The sequence below is a fragment of the Erithacus rubecula genome (assembly GCF_903797595.1).
Source record: "Erithacus rubecula genome assembly, chromosome: 10".
Taxonomy (NCBI): domain Eukaryota; kingdom Metazoa; phylum Chordata; class Aves; order Passeriformes; family Muscicapidae; genus Erithacus; species Erithacus rubecula.
In genome coordinates this window covers 26747444-26764506 of record NC_136662.1, presented here as the reverse complement: position 1 = coordinate 26764506, position 17063 = coordinate 26747444, and the positions used below count along the sequence as shown (strand labels likewise).

At 49.1% G+C, this 17063-nt stretch overlaps 1 protein-coding gene across 2 annotated transcripts in view; it reads right to left on the bottom strand.

Moving 5' to 3' along the window:
* Positions 1-17063, bottom strand: part of RXRG (retinoid X receptor gamma) — a 38100-nt gene that overhangs the window by 15678 nt on the left and 5359 nt on the right. Inside the window, exon 1 of one of the 2 annotated variants that reach the window (XM_079314265.1) lies at positions 5595-5912. The exons of the other annotated variant lie outside the window; for it this stretch is intronic. Within the exon in view, the coding sequence (XP_079170391.1) occupies positions 5595-5643 (49 nt within the window). The 5' untranslated portion in view covers positions 5644-5912. Of the gene's footprint in view, positions 1-5594; positions 5913-17063 lie in introns of those variants that run through there. 2 annotated transcript variants of the gene reach the window in all.

The window sequence follows — 17063 nt, the reverse complement described above, 5'->3', positions numbered from 1 at the left end:
TCATCTGGGGCACAGACAGATGGCAGTGGAGCAGGGCTAGAGAGGAGCTGCTCTGTGGCAGGGGTGGAGCAGGGTGGGCTGGGGGGACAGGGCTCAGTCCTGCACGCCAAGCACAGCCGGCCGCCCCCGCAGCGGCGCTGGGCACAGGTGACATTTACACAGGGCTGCAGCGTGTCCATCAGGTAATGTGAGGTGACAGCAGGGCTGGGGACGCCCTGAGGGGCACAGGGCACCAGCCACACTGGCCATGTCCCCACGCCAGCTGGGGAAGAACAGCTGGGACCTGCATCCAGCACCAGCACTCGCTGCTGCTTTTCACCACCCGCATTCATCGCTGGCTGATTTCTCAGCCACAAGTGGGGCTGTTTGTCTTTCTGTTGGTCTTTCTTCCTTGTTTCCCTTCCCCACATTAATGCATGGACAGTTAGTTTCCTGTCCAGGATCAGGGAAGCTGGATTTTGTGTTTATTTCTCTCCTGGAGGAGTGGGGGAACAGAGGACAGGAGGATCATGTGGATTTTCTCCCCGCTGCAAACATGCACTGCCCAGAGAACCCTCCACAAACTGTCTTGAACACAAACACACACTCCAGCCTTCTCTTTGAAGGATGCAAAGCTTAAGAAGAAAGAACTTGGTCCTGGGTGCTTCACTGTTTCAAAGCAGCTCAGCAAACCAGGGCAGCTTGTGGCAGGGAGCAGCTGGAGGTGCAAACACACACATACGGTGTTGCTTCAGCATTCAGAATAACAGTCAATGTTAGGCATCTCTGCTGACATTAGGAAAATAATTAAGAAAGACCCCAAGAAACACACATTTTGAAAATACTGCTCTTGAGAGGACAAGCAACAGCATCACCTTCACCCACCAGCTACTGAAGCTGAGCAAAGCTTTGATACTCAACTTCCAACTGTGTGTCACCATCACTTTAGCAAAATCCTAATCCAGGGATAGGAAACTTGCATGAATAACCTCATAAATCAGGAGCAGAAGAGAACCACCCACCCCACAGCAGATGTGCAGGTGTCCAACAGATGCACCTGCAGAACACAGAAAGTCCAGGTCCATTGCTCAACAGCCAGGTCTGGCTAACACAGAGGAACTGAACCAGTGTGAGCTTGGTAAAGGCACTTTGGATGCACCTCTGTGCTCCAAGCACTTCACAGGTACAGCTGAGGAAGGCATGGAAACAAAGATTTCTCTTTGGCAAGAGTTCATAAGAAACCTCAAACACCTTGGTGGAGGCAGTAGGAAGAGAAGGAACCAGGCTGCAACCAGCAAAACTATCTTGATTTTCACAAGCATCAGCTTCAGCAGTTACACCTGAGTAGAAAGAAGAATCAAAATGCAGAGACCAGAAACATCCAAGCACTACACAGACTGTCTGTTTAACCACCACAGGCTGCAAGTTTGACTTTTTGGCTAATGTCCCCTCAGCTCCAACACCCAGCAAAGCCTTGAAATACTCATGTTCAACACCAGGGTCTGACCTCAACAAAGGCCTAAAACAATCCTTGAAGATCCTGGCAAGTCTAGAGATGATGATGCTCTCAACATTCACAGTTTCCTTTTTAATATCAGAGAGAATCAAAAGCTGGGAGTCATCAAATAATGAAAAACACTCTTGCTCCCGAGGCTTCAGAGAAAAGGTTCATTTCATTGGCACAAACACTGAAAGGTGTGAGCTGCCTTGCCTGACACATGACTTTGCAGATCCTTCATCCTCTGCAGATCAGAGAAGAGGGAAGAGAGGCAGAGAAGGGCTGGTTTCAGCAGAGGAGCATGAGTGTGCGTGGGAGGTGCAGCCTGGCAAACAGCTCGTCCTTGGGGACGACCTTGAAAAGGAAATACCTGGGAGAAACACTCTGCACCTGGCTGCAGCTATAGCAGAATACCCACAGTAACTGGAATCAAGCAAAGTCTTGCTGCTATGGCTGCAGAAGTTGTTTTTGTTCAGTACACAGAAGATGAACCAAAAATGTCTTCCCTTTCTGGGGATATTTTTAACTGTCCAAGCAGATTCCCACAGACAGTACACACAGAAAGGTTAGTGGGTTTGCCTTGCTTTTAAGGTCCAGTAACCTCTGTGTTTCCATCTTCCTGCTCAGCTCCAAGTCAATAAATAATTTCTGACTGCTAAAAACAAGGAGCAAAACTTTCAGGAGATGTAGTGGCACATATGGGAGCAGGAGTTTCTCCAACAGGGCAGCAAAAAGTTTCTCTCAGCTCTCCAGGTGGTGGGAAGAGCTGTTTCCTCTCTTCTCTGGTAATGCTCCTGTGCCTGCCTTGCAAACAGGGGCCATCCAAACCTGGCCACAGGATGCTGTGTGTCATGTCCAAATGTCCTTGGGCACCCTAAGCTATTGACCCATGTCCAATTTCAGCCAAATCAGGCCAAGACCTCAAAACAGCATCTGCTGCTGAGCCTGCACCAGAGAATGACTCCTTTAGCAACTGCACATCAAGTAATTAAAAAAACCCCAAAAACTGCAAGCCAAATTTACTCAACAAGATATCACATCTCCCTGGTGACCACAGTAACACAGAAAAGTTTGATAAAATTCCCCATGTCCAAACAAAAGGGGGAAAAATTGTTGAATTTGAGGCCTGAAGGGCTTTTCCATGATCGTTTGATCAGACTTCCCACTTGGCCAGCAGACACCAGGAAAAAACAAGCACAGATTCCTACAGCTGTCTTTGAACTTGTGGAGAGGCTACAGGTCCCCAGGAGAATGGATCCCACTGGGAGCACCTGTGATTGCCCCAGGCAACTGAAGGCAATGCCTCCAGCTTTAAAAGTAAAACTTCTACAAAATTTAAAATTTGGTTTCCCGCTCACCAGGTTTTCTCCCACCTTTGCTGGGTCAAAGGGCTCTTTTCCATCCTCACATCCACACTTACAGGAATGGACACATCAAGCCAAGGGGAAAAAAACAAAAAAAACATCCTGCAGGTCACAAAACTTCAGCACACCTGAAGAAGGTGCCAGGCAGGCAGGCAGAGCCAGTCCAGGCACAATCTGGGTTTTCCTCTGTCTATCCCCCAAACGACCTGGCCTAACCCTGCTTTGCTGGGAGAGCTGACAAGATTGCAGCCCGAGGTGGCGTGGCCACAGGCCAAGTTACATGAGTACTAATAAAAGAGACTTTGTGGAGGAGCCAAGTTAGTTCTTGTCCCCAACCAACTGTGCCAGAGAGTGCTCAGAGAGAGAGGACAGCCAGCACAGCATCTTTCCTCGCCCTGGGAGCTGGGCTTTGGGTGAAATGCATCCTTCTGGAGAAATAAAAACACAGTTTTAAGCCCTTTCTTTGCTCCTTAGTGCACATCTCCTGCTTTATATATCTAAGGGTGCCTCATCTGAATGTTTTCCCTGCTATTCTACAAATTCATCTGTGACACCTTGGAGTCTGATTGTCCTTTTCTCATCATAAATCATGTGCTTATCATTGTGGATGTTCTCTCAGACAAATTTGGTGGTGCTATTCAGGTGCTTAAGGTCAAAGCAAGTGTTACACACACCATCTAAAACATTTATTATTTCTAACCTGAATGAAGATAAAATAAAGGTAAAGCAGATGTAACAGCTACCTGAAAGCAAAGAAAAACACAGCAAGTATATTTATATTTGTTGGGTTTTTTTGCCTTTATGTTGAAATTGAAGCCCAGAATTTCAGAGCTAAAGGAAATCTGAATGCAAGAAGATCTAGACAGGCTGAACAGCAGGAACCTGCACCACCTTAACTTTGCCCTCCAGCAACAGAGTGCAATGAATGCTGCAAGCTGACAGCTTAGTGTGGAAATGCCCTGGCACCCTGGTGTTCCCCAGGAAGAGTTTCATGGCTTTTTCAAAGCATGGGGGAGCAGCAAACACCATAAATACATCATGGGGCAGAAGGAGATGCATGGGCTTTGTGCTGAGGAGCCAAGGCAGTGGAAGATCCCTTCCATCTGTGGTCACCACCAGCTCTCCTCCTCCAAAGCCTGGCTGCCCTCTCACACAGTCCTGAACTGTGTGACCAAAGCTGCCCAGAAATCCCCCAGCCAGCCAAGGAGAGGGAGCTGCCACATCCCCACACTTCCCCAGGGACATGGAAGCTCTCTGCCTTTGAGGGGAACGTGGGTGGCAGTGGTAAACTCCATCCAGGACAGAGGGGCTGTTCCAAAGCATCCCAAACAAAACTTGGCTGATGCTTTTGCATCTCTGTCAGGCAATCCTATACAGAAAACAACTTTAATACCAAGCTGGAAGCAGGTTAAAACACCAGTTGAATACTTTAAATTGAAGTTAAACTGAGCTGCTGGAGAACAGTCCCTTCAGCTTTATTGGTGGAACAGAAATCCCTCTGCTCCTATTACCAATTTCCTCTCCTAGAAATCTCCCAAAGGCTCTGCTGAGCACTGTGACCCTTGTCCCTACAGGGATCTCTGCCTGGCTCCTATGAAGATCAGCTTGAATGTCACTTTTCTTTTGGTTCATTGCAAATTCGTAATAGAAATAAATTAAATTAAACACAAATAGCACTTCCATTGTTTCATTCTTATTGCAGCAATAGGAGAGAGTTCAGTCTGTGTTTGCTGAGTCCTTAAAAACACCAGTGAGCAATAGATTCTCCCAACAAGTAATCTCCTTCCTGCAGAAACAGCCTAAAAAGGTATTTTGGAAAGCTGAGCGCTTGTGAAACTTGAGGATAACTTGATGCAATACCAGTGACTTTTCTGGAGTTGGAGAATTACCAGAGGTGAGTATCTGGTGAAAAAAAAAAAAATTATATATATATATACACATAGTGGGAACATCCCATGTCTGCACGAACTGCTTCTCCAGCAGAGAAATAACAGGCTGATGTGCACAGCCTGGGGGCCTCCAGAGTGAATCCTGGAGGCATTTTAGCCATCTTGAAGGGCTGGGAACAGCTCAAACAGTTTCCCAGAGGTATTAAGACTTTGCACATGCATGCACTTTCAGTTCCATCAGTACTTTTGTCAGCAGCCCATGAGCGGGTGCCCCCAGCCCCTGGCAGCCAAACACTCCAACCTACAGCTCCTCAACCCATTCCCCTTACACATCCCCCGTGGCAGGGCAAGGGGAATGACTTTAGAACATAAAAATATGATGGTAAAGCTCATTTCCCAAGAGTGGATCCTGGGCACAGGGGTGTCACAGCCCCAGCCCTCTGCAATCTCCCTGGCCAGCCTCTCTTGGCTAATCTGACACAGATTATGGTGGGATCTGAGTCACAAGGCAGCAGCTACCCCCAGAAGGCAAGGAAATAGTTTTCTCGGGAAGTGTTTTACCTTTGAAAACTAATTTTTCCCCTCCAACACCTTAGTAAAAATTAAATTGGAATGATGATACTTGGTTTGATGCTGTTGTTACAACGAAGAGATTCAAGCCACCACACACAGACACAAACATGCATCTCCCAAATGATCCCCTAAACTTCAAAACAGAGGGGTTTCAGGCAGCCTGGTTTGGCCGTGCAGAAACTCACAGCACATAAAACCACAACCACACGAGCCAGGTTAAAAAATTCCCCCCACCACTCCCTCCACCCAACCCAGAAGGCACAGCCCTGCAAACGCAAGTAAAACACTTACTGCCAAAGCCCGCAGGAAACTTAATGAAGTGAGGATAATTCCCATACATGTTTAATCTTCAGTTCATCGCTCGCCTTTCCCAACACAACTGCCCGCTCCCAACTTCAAAGGCGCCCGGAGCGCGGCGCATCCCTCCGGGCTCGGGGCATGGCTCTGCAGCACCGGGGGCTCTCGGGGGGTGCCGGGGCAGCCTCCTCCTGCCAGGGGCTCATCCTCGCCTCAGGCTGGTAGCCATGCCGGGGTTCCGTGCCTCAGAGCCCGCTGGCCCCGCTCCCTGCCGATCCCCGGCGCTCCCGAGCATAATCGCCCGGCTGAGACAGCGCTCAGCCCGCGGTATGGATCGGGAATTGGGAGGAGGGGGAGAGCTTCGGTTGTTTAGGGGAGGAGCATCCTGGGCAAGGAGGGGGGGCTCGGCTTTTCCACCAGTGAAGACTCGGCTGGGTGTCTAACACAGCGGGCCATGTGCAGGGATTCTCTGGAGCAGCGCTCGCCCGGAGGAGTTCGCATCCACACCCGCATCCCGCACCGCATTCCGCCTCAGCTGCCACCCCTAGTGAGACAGCCTAAAATGAGGGATGCGGAGCTCCAGGCGGGCTCTTTGAAATGCTGTTTATTGTATCCAAATGAAGCAACAATTCACGGGTCGTGGGTGACAAAAGTCGACAGCCTGACAGCCCCAGCTGTGGGTTGGTCTGAAAGTTTCTTCCAGTTCTGGTTACAATGCATGATATACTTTTCATTACAGAGCATCTTAAAACTTGACAACCAATCAACACCTTTACTATCACCTACAGCCCATCATTACTAAAATTAGGATATTCATGTAACGATTGTCCAATCACAAAAAAGTTAGTATGTTACAGTGTAAGCTTGGTTTTCGTTTTGTTTTTTTTTTTTTTGTAGTGGAAAATTCTGAGATTTTTTTCTCTACTTGCAGCACGGCATATTTGTTTGTCTGTGAAACTCTTTTTGCTTGGTAAATACATCTTTTGTTGGAGGTGGATTTATCCTTTGCTCTAAGTCATCAAAGCCCCTTCCAACTTCTTAGTTACTCAGTAAAACTCGCTCAGCAACTCTTTTCTTTTACATCAAAACTTGCTATTATTTCTGTTCCTTCTTCAGATTCCACATTCAAAAATCTTTCTGTTATACATACATATCTGTGAGCCCCTCCTGTCAAATCCTTATCCTTCCCAACACCCCTGGAAGATGCAAGGCTGAGGAGGATCAGGACCTTCCTACAGCTCAGCTCTCATCCCCAGCCCCACTCAAAGGAGCGGGGCTTATTTTCAAAATACAAACAAACCACACCAAGAGCATCGTGAAGCAGTTGCTGAAGCTGAGGTGGGACACAGGACAAACACAATCCATGCTGTACACAGTGTGTGACGGTGAAGTTCTGCATGAAATGTGCAGGAATCCGCAGAAACAAGTTGCCAGGCTGGGGCAGAGCCACATGCAGCCCCCTCCAGTGACTGTGCTCTGGATCAGGAGCAGCCCCAGCTTCCTGACTGGCAAGCCCTCAGCCAGGCTCTTGCAGTTCTGGGATGGATACAGCACAGCCCCTTGTTTCTGCTGTCTGATCTGGGAAGCCTCAAACAAAGCCACCTCAAAGGAATGGAGGAGTTTTGCTGGAGGTCTGCACTTACATGTGTGCTGGAGCAGAGGGTGGCTGGAAGGAAGGTCACTGGCACCAGCAGAGAAAGAAGGCTCAAGGCTGGCAAGGGGCTTTGCCTTCCCAGGGGACCATGGGGAGCATGGCAGGCAAGCAGCAAGACAAAAAGAGGGAAGAGCACATCAGGATGTTTGGCATCCTACCACAGTCTTCTGGCCCTTGGCTCCCTCCAGGTCACCCCAGGACCCATCCTGGCCTTTGGCACAAAGTGTGCTGGAAGGGGAGGGAGTGGAATCTGCCAGCCCAGAGCTGTCCAGAGCACCCAGCAGCAGCTCAGGCAGAAGCTGACTGAGGTGCAGTCAGCCCTGAGGTATTGCATCTGCAGGAGAAGGAAAGGTTACTCTTGTTAGCTCTGTTTCTTCCTTTGCTCTCAGACATTGCCATCTCCATTTATCTCTAGATAGAGTTTATGCTAGAAAGGGCTTTTCCTCTCCCTTTTATTAATAACCCTTAAATTCTTTTTGAAAAGTGATTTTATTTCCTCCAATTTCTGCTCTGCATCTCTGTGTGAGGACTTGGTAATGTGCAGTATTGGGAGGGCACCATGACATGGATGCACTTTTTGGGCAGCAGGTACATCAGATCAGCTCCAAGACTTTGAGTTTACCTGGGAATGGGAACCTAACACTTGGGAGTGCAGAACAAATGGATAAGCTGCCTGCTGTCAGGAGCAAGGAGGTTTGCAGGCAGCAGTATCAGCATTCTGTACAGCCCATTAACTGTGGCTTAGGTTTACACACACCTTCTTTTTTCCTCACAGTTAAAAAAAAATAAAAAAGGAAAGAAAACAAGAGATCAGTATTCACAGTAGGTTCTACTGAGGCAAAAAATTCTCTCCAAGCGACTGCAGTATATCACAGGGGGAATACAAACAGCAGAAATCACTCTTGTATTTTCTATCTGGCCACCATTCACATCTCATTTGTTTTATTGCACAAACATTAATGGCACTGAGAACTGTTTTTAGAGGAGGAGCTGAGCACCAATACTTACACATCCCTCTCACTGGCCACAAGTTTTGAGCTCTGGGCAAAGGAGACCAAAGCATGATGAGCAGCAAGAGAGCACACTTCAGCAACATCTGACTGTGTGGTGCTGTGTCCTGCCCTGTCACGTCCCCAGCATCCATCCCCAGTGAATGTCCTGGGCTCAGGACAGTCCTTCAAGTGTTCCCAGCTACATCCAGGTGCAGGAGGTGTAGGCACAGCTCCTGTTTCAGTGGAGACTGCCCCACACTCCACCCTGTCTAACCATGTGGTGACAATCCCAGCAGCCACAAGGATTTCTAACCTGTCTGCAAAGTTTGCTGTTTCAGGAGGACACTGGCTGTGCCTCCAGTGCTGTCCTTTAACAGCCACACTGGGCGTCCCTGTTAGGAGCAGGAAGAAAAGCCAGGCACAAGGCAGGGATACCTCAATGCCCTGCAGGCAGAAACCCAGAGCACTGCTGAGCAAGAGGCTGCAAGGAGATTGTTTCCATCTCCTGATAGAAAATTGGATTTCTCAGCAGGGCAAGGTTTTTTTTTTTTTCCTGTGTCACAAGACTGAAAGAAACATTTTTCAATCAAAAAAGCCCAGCAAACAATCTGCTTTCAAGAGAAGTGATTTTTCACACACACAAATACAAGACTCAATATGATCCAAAACTTCCACACAAGAGAGGGACTTTGTGGAGCCCCCCACACACACCCAGAGGGATGTTTCTCTGCTCTGGTGCCACGGGAAAGCTCTGCCATGCAGAGATGCAGTGTGGCCTTGCACCCCTGGTGCCCCCCAGCACTCAGAGCTGAGGTTTGGACACAAACCCACTCCTGCACAGCGACTTTGCTCCCACCTGCCTGAGTCACACACATCCCTGACACGCCAGCCTGGCTTGTCCCTTGATCTCAGGCTGAACAGGAGGGTCTGTGCCCTTGCCAAGCTGCCTGCTCAGTGCAGCTCTGGGAACAGGGAGGTGTGAGCACTGAAGCAGCTTTGTGTCCTAAGCACCAGCCGTGCCGAGGTTTAGCAGCACCAGTAATTCTGACCCACCACGAGGCTCTAATTCCACCCTAATGAAGTTTTAGTAGGGAATTATTTTTATTGATCTGCCCAGAGCAAAGAGCCTGATTTTAGACCGGCTCTGTCAGCACCCCCTTTCCTCACAGCTCTTTTCTTTCTTTGGGAGAGGAAAGAAGACAAAACAGCTCTGAGCTCCTTAAAAAGGTTGGCAGTCCCAAGCAGTAAGTGGATTACTTTATTGATTTTTAGCAGATCTGGGTTAGTGAGTGCTTAGCACTGCAGAACACATGCACACACACAGCAACTTCAAGGAAACCCCTCCAGGCCCTTTCCTCAGGCAAATCAAGAGGCAGGCAATTAATTTAGAAGTCCACCATGGATTTTGGAGCATGGAGAAGTTTCAGTCCCTGCTCCCAAGCCAGTCTGTGACAGACTGACTCTAGGAGCCAGCCCAGCCTCTCTTAAGCAGCACTGCAGGACCTTACAGAGGCAGCCCCTCAGCACAATTCCCAGCTTCAAATCATCAAATGCTTTTTATTCCCCTGCCCATCCTTATTGTTGTGTGAAAGAAAACACTATGACTGCCACTGTTAATTTAGGAAGGAAATCTATTGCCAGCTGCACCCAGATGGGATTCAGGGCTGCCAGGGGGGATCCAGCAGCCACACCATCAGTCAGAGCAGGACTCCTGACAAAGCAGAACTGTTCAAGATGTTAATGCTGTGTTGGGATCCCAGCTCACTCACTCACTTCCCAGTTAACTTTCCAAGGCCACTGTACTGCAGAGAGAATTTCTGCAGTGTGCTGGAATGGCATCAAAGATTTCCTCCACCAGTGCTACTCCACCAAGCCTTTTAGGATGTTGGTTTCTGGAGCCTGACTGCATAAAGGCATAAAGGGGAATAATTTTATCCCACTCTGTGCCAGAACCAGGAAAGCTGGAAAGTAAATATGGTCCCTTTTCCTTGAACTAGGAGAACCCCAAATATGTCCAAGAATTCCATCAAACCCCCCCTCATCCTTGTTTGAAGGCAAAGCAGTCTATGTGCATCCTGATAGACATGACCAAATAAAAATGTTGCAGCTCTTATAATCCCACAGCTGCTCATTCATCTTCCTCCTGCCACACTGCTCCAGAGTGACAGAATTCCAAAGAAAACCACTTCCCATGGGGTGCTGGTGTTGAAGCTGGGTGTCCCTTCACATGGCTAATGAGGTGCAATAAGGGCTACCAGGCTGAGTGCCCCAGAAGCCAAAATGCCCATTCTCTTCCTGCTGGCCTCTGAGGCTGGCACAGACACCAGGTGACCTGCACAGGCCAAACAGGAAGCCAGAACAGGGACTTGAAACTGGATTTCTCCAGGCCAATCCAGGTGGATTGAACCAACTCATCCATCTGTTGCACCGGTCTATGGCACTGGCCTGGGACAGGCAAAAGTCACCAAAAGCAAGGTGCCTCCCTGGAGATGGAGAGGGAGATTCTGCATCAGCCCTTCCCCTTCCAGGCTGCCTTGGTGCTAGTCCCTGACTCTGAGCTGCATGGGACCAGCTCCTGATGCTCCAGGAGAAGACACAGACCTCTTCTCTCTCTTCTCTCTTCTCTCTTCTCTCTTCTCTCTTCTCTCCTCTAGTACATCCATAGAGACCATCTTTTCCTCTACCCCTATGTCAATAGTGGAACTTTGGGAAATGCCAGAAATTTTGTTCTTCCTCCTTCTGGGTGCACCTCAGTGCTTTTCCCAAAGGAAGAGGAGCACACTAAATACAGGAAGCATTCAGAGCAGCTACTAAAATAGAGGAGATCCCCTGGAAGCTGCAGGGACAGTGGGGATGTGCCAGCCCTGCCCTGCTGACCACAGACCTGGGACAGGCAAAAATCACCAGAAGAAAGTTGCCTGCCTGGAGATGGAGAGGAAAGGAGCTGCTGCATCAGCCCTTCCCCATCCATCCTTGCCCTTCCTCATGTCCAGCAATAACCACAGACACCAAGCTAATGAAATTAGCCCCAGAGCCCCACCGGGTTAATGCAATTACAGACGGCAGCGCATTCAAACAGCAGCACCACAGACACACCTGCAGCAACACAGTCTGCCCTCTCCTTCTCCCTGGGGTTTCCCCCTGTCTCCCTGAGTCCCCAGCTCCCCCAGGTGAGTCCCATCCCCAGTGCCAGGCTGCTCCAGGGAGGGCACTGCCTACCTTGCAGAATGCACTATCCCATGCAGCCAGGCGCAGCCTCTGGGGGCAGATTTAAACAAGCCTGTTTAAACCTCGGGAGACCTGCAATTACCAGCACCCTAATGAGGCCCTCAACACTAATCAGCGGTGTCACTGAATCCTCTTAGGCCTGCCTAAGCATCTCCAGCAGCTTTGCTGGTTGCAGAGCCCAGCTGCCCAATCCTGCAGGGAATTACCTCCTCAGACAGGCACCGGTGGTGGCACTTAGGTATTTTGACACAGATGAAGGTAAAGCACTCTCAGGCATTTGTGCAAGGTGACAGAGATACCTGTCAAGGCTCCTGGGCCAAGCCCACACTGGAGATGCTCTGGAGTTGATGCCTTAGGATTTTAGCCTTTATATTTTTCAGATTCTGTACTGCTTTAGTGTACAACTCCAAAACTCCATAGCCTGCCAGCTGCTGTTCTCCTATTGTATTCAGACAAAAAAATTCTTCTCTAGGCCTGAAACTTAAGGACACCTTATTGTCTCAGGCCCTGAGAGATGTAAACAACAGTGAAATGGGGGGGAAATCTTGGAGTAAATTACTTCATTACCTGAAGGTGTAATTCGAGGATTAACCCCTGATGTATAAATGGACAAAACTTACAGTTGTATGAAAAGCTCCTGACCATTGGGTATAGCCCCTCTTGGAGGCTTTTGACTGCCCAAGATGTGCCCATTGAAGGCCTTCAACGAATCCCTGCTTTTATTCTCATAATTTTGTCCAGCCCCTGTTCTAGGTGGCCACCCCAAGCCATCAGAGCGAACAAACTGCCAAACCAGCAGAGACATTTTCACACTAACACTCCCTGAGACCCAAAGGGCAGATTTACACCTGCCAGCTGTACCCATGGAGCCAAGCTCAGGCTCTGGGATGCTCCAGGAGAGTCTGGAGCCCCCGAGAGAGGCTGGCAGGTAACCCAGCTGTGCTCCTGCAGCAGCCGCTCTGAGCCAGCGCTTCTCTGCCCCAACAATGCACTTTTGAGCATGGTGCAGGCAGCAAAAACAACAGGTCCACTATAAGGCCGAGATATCCTGAGGCAGAAAATCCATTCGGAGCCCAGCTAGAGAGAGACGAGTCAATTAGACACTTTCTGGGGCGTCAAGCTGCCAACAATCCCGGCCTTTGTGCCAGTGAAGAATCACTGCCTATGTGCTTCCCAGAGACTCCCCCTTGCCGGAGCAGAAAGGTCAGCAGCAGCAGCGTCATGGAAAAGCATGCAGCAAAGTGTTCCTGGGGAGGTGGATCCAAAAAAAGTGGCCATTTGGATCCTCTGGCAAATAAAAGCATCAATTGCGTTGGGTTGGGCTTGTGAGGGAATTTGCATCTCGGTGACGCAGGAGGTTTGTGCCAACAAAGAGGTTTGGCCATGCATCGTGTCCTTGGGTCAAGAGAGTGGCCACTCAGAGTTTGGGAGTTGTCCTGGTTTGAAGGGCAAGTGTCTGCCAATAAAGGCAGGAGCTTCTCTTTGAAATGGAGAATGTAAAACCCCCTCCCTCCAAATTATTATCACTTTGAAATTAAGGGGCTCTCAGGCAAAGATATGGGAATTAGGAATAACAGTTCTTTACTAGGAAAATTAAAATAGAAATGCAGTATTACAAAGAACAATCCCAAAACACTGCCAGAGTCAGAATCCAAGCTGATACCCATCAGTCAGTCAGGGTGGTGGCAGCAGTCCCATTCAATGGTGGCTGCATCCTCCTGCAGGGGCAGATGTGGTTCAGCTGGAGCAGTGCTCCTGGAGAAGGTGCAGTTTCCTCTGAAGGTGCAGGGATGATGTGGAAAGGTCTGGCTTTCCTCTGGAATCCAGTGTTAAGAAGGTCCCTTGGTGTCCAAAATCTCAGTTTTTCTCTGGGTAGGAAAGGCTTGGCTGCTCCCCCTGGCTGGAGCATCTCCCAGTGGGATGATGGAATTTTATCAGTCATGCAATGGGACTGAATGGGCCAGCAGCAGATGATATCTGCCTGGAGGGAGGATGGGCTGTGGAAAGATAAAGATGATTGCCCCAGCTGGTTTAAAGCTGGCCCATTAGCAGATAATATGTGCCAGGAGATCAGGGTCACTGCCCCAACCCAGCTCAGCAGATGGGGACAGAACACACATTGCTGGCCACATCCTGTACTGCAACCCAAGACAGAATGGAAACTCAGAGTTTGGGAGTTCAGAGCTCCCTGCCTGCTTTCAGACAGGTCACTCCACCTTTTTACCTCCCCTGGAATAAAGATCAGAAAGACAAAAAAGGAATCACGGAATCCCAGCTGGGAGAGTCCCCTATCCCTCACATTTCAAGGTAAGCACCTTATTTCTCTTGTTCATGGTACAAAACAGCAAACTGTTCTGTAAAAGCAGGATTCCAGGTTGGATGAGCACTGAATGAAGTGAGGATTTCCATGTGCGTGTGCTGAAATCTCTCAGATCCAAAAGCAAAAATGGCCTTTTGTGCAAAAGAGATTTTTTTGGGAAAAGAACATTCAGCTCTTAAGTTTGCCTTGACAAGACATTTGGTTTTCAGCAAGGGATATTCAAAGGACAGGTGAAGAAAGGTTCACTTGATACCTCCTTGATACCACCCTGCAAGCAAATTTTCCAGTCAGAACACCTGGGAACACACAGGTTGTCATTTAAACACAAGCCCATCCCAACCCTGCTGTTCACATGATGCAAAACTGAGATTTCTGCAAAATGCCTGGAAACAGGTTATCTTTCTTCAAACTACACTCTGGCCAGGATTTCCTTATGGCCTGAAAAATAAAATTAAAGGAAAAAAAAAAAAAAAAAAAAAAGAGTGCTCAGAGAAATCTTGAAAGACACAGCCCATGTGATTTCCCAGTTTTCCCACAACAACCCTCTGTCACAAATAAATATTGATTTAGAGGCTTCTTTGACTACCTAGAAATAAAGTGAAATGATCCCCACACCTATCTCTACATTACTTCTGGAAAACTTTCAGCTCTTTTTTTCCCCCTGTTGGCAAGAGGCTGAGCTGGGTGAGGCACCTGCTGGACCTGGCATGGCTCAGCACAGGCTGGGGCAGGTCTTGTCACAGCAGTGCCCTGCTCAGGGCCACCAGGTCCCCCACCTGCATCCTCCCTGGCAGGTGGCACAGCCTGCTGGGCAGCTGGGGGGCTTTGCTTGCTGCTCTCATGCTGTGCATGCCCACGTTGATGCTTTTACATTTCCTCCTGCCTCAGCAAGTGCAAAACTCCGGAGACAAGCTGTCAATCTCCATCACGTCCAAATGGTCTATTTATACAAGCCAGGCAAACGTGGAGTTCAAGGTAACAGGGCTTATTTCTGCTTGGAGTAGCTCCTTTCTCAGGGGAGGAAGGCTGGAGGCATCCAAGAGGAACAGCTTTACATCAAGGGCTGGCACAAGTACCTTCATGGCTGAGGGCACAGCTGTGGGTCCCCAGGGTCCCAGCCACAGCAGCCAGACCCCAAAAGCCCAGAAGGCTGATATCTATCATAAAACATCTAATCCCAGGTCCCTCTGTGTCCTGCCATGGCAGAGGGGAGCTCAGCAGGTACTTTTGGATTTCTGATTCGTGTTCTCTCCAAGAAAGGCACAGCTTCAAGTTCACACTGGGTTTTTTGCACTGAGCTCTGTCTGGATCAGGTGTGAGCATCTGAGTGCACACTGTCACATGAATGCCACAGTGAGGGCTCCAGCTTTCTCTGAATCACTCCTGTCTCTCCTTACATGTCTCCAGCAGAGCCTGCTCTCTGGCAGCCAGCAGATCTGATAAAGCCTGTCTTATCAAATTGACCCCATTACAATAATTTGGAAAGATCTGAGGAAGGAGAGGGCACTTATGCCAGACTAGCACTGTGGGTCAGATGGCCACAGAGCTTTAGATCTGGACCAAGGGCCCAAAAGTCACATCTACCAAATCAGCAAGGCACAGCTCTTGTCAGCCAGCTGTCCTTGGAGTTTAGTCCTTGCTCCAGTCAATGAGGCATTTTGTGTCAGCCACAGTGGGAAGCTGCCCCTCTCACAGGATGCCAGGAGCTCCTCAGGAACCAGACCTGGATCCCACCTGCACTTCACTTCTGCAGGTGCCATTGGCACATTAACCCCTTTTACAGTAGATTTATTCCTGTCAATTGGGCCCCTGAGAGCAGGGAAGGAAATCAAACACCACTAAAACCCAAGTGTGTCCTCAAGAAGCAGGGAGAGGCAGGTTTCTCAAGGCTTTGCAGTCTCCTCTCATACTCAGAGATCTCCTGTTTCTGTAATGGTACACGATTCCTGGGGATGGGTTCTCCTGAACTCCACTCAGGAGTTTCAAGCAAACCTTGGAACAAGTTTCCATTGCTCCAAATACCCCAATCCAGCAACCCTGCCCATGCAAGCCCCCAGCTCACACCAGGGAATAACCCTGATAACCCAGACCCCCCCCAGCCAGTAAACCAGATCCCATCCCTGCCCAGAGATACAGCCATGAACATGTGCAGATATCCCAATGCAGCCTCTCCACAAACACCAGGTCTGGACACACAGCAGCTGGAAGAAATGAAGCACAACCCCAGCAATGAGGCATAAAATGATGTATTTAAGATGAGCAAACCCAAAGAATCCCTTCATAAACTGGCAGTAAAAAAAAAAGAGAAGGGATATAAAGACCTCAACCTTCACTGTCTCTGCCTCCACTGGTGCTCAAACCACTCCACTCTCAGTAGTTTGTGTCTGTCCTCTAAGCCATGCAGACATTTCCAATTCACAGAAAAGCAACAGGTTCATGTTGAGGTCATCTCTTTACAGGTACAACTAATTTCAGCAGGCTCTGCCAGCCCAGTGTGTTTGAGATGCAGAGGACCAAGCCTCTTCTTTGCCTTGCCCACTCAGACACACAACTCTCCTTCCCCCAGGACTCACCTTCCAGTGGCAGCCAAAGGGAGACAAACACAACATGAAACTCAGCCAAGATGTTCTCCCATGGGAAAGGCTCCTCTCAGTGTTTTTCTTCACCTCCCTGTGCAGCTGAGGGGTGGGGAAGGATCCAGCTACAGTGAGCAGCCCTTTCTTCATCTATGCCCTCCACTGCCTCTCATGTTCTCCTCTCAAAAGCCACATGTTCCCCTGCTCCAGATGGAAAATCCACTGGTATTTAAAGCCATGGGAGCATGACAAAATTCCCCATGCCCCAAAGAAAGGAACAGCCTTAGACAGACCACACCACACACGACAGCCCAGCAGCAAGGAGCAAGCACGTGAAGAATTTGCAGGGATGTGGAATGACATTTGCTGTCAAATATCTGCTCTTTGCCCCTCAACCCCTTCTCAGTAGAAAGAGAGGGAGAGAAAAGAGCACCAGCCACACATTTTGGCCCTGTCCTTTTGAGTCTCTGAGCAGAAGGAGCAGCCTCTACACAGCAGAAGCAGAGAAATGACCTGGGATGATGTGGGCATACTCAAGTACTGGCACTGCACTGATGTGCACTGACTTAAGTCAGCTTATTAAAGCAAGCCCTGAAGATCAGCTTCTCCACAGAGCTGGCTCCTCTGCCAGCCTGCCAGATCCCAGCTGAAAAAATCTGGAGCCCTTTTTAGGCCTTATGTTCTCCAGACCAG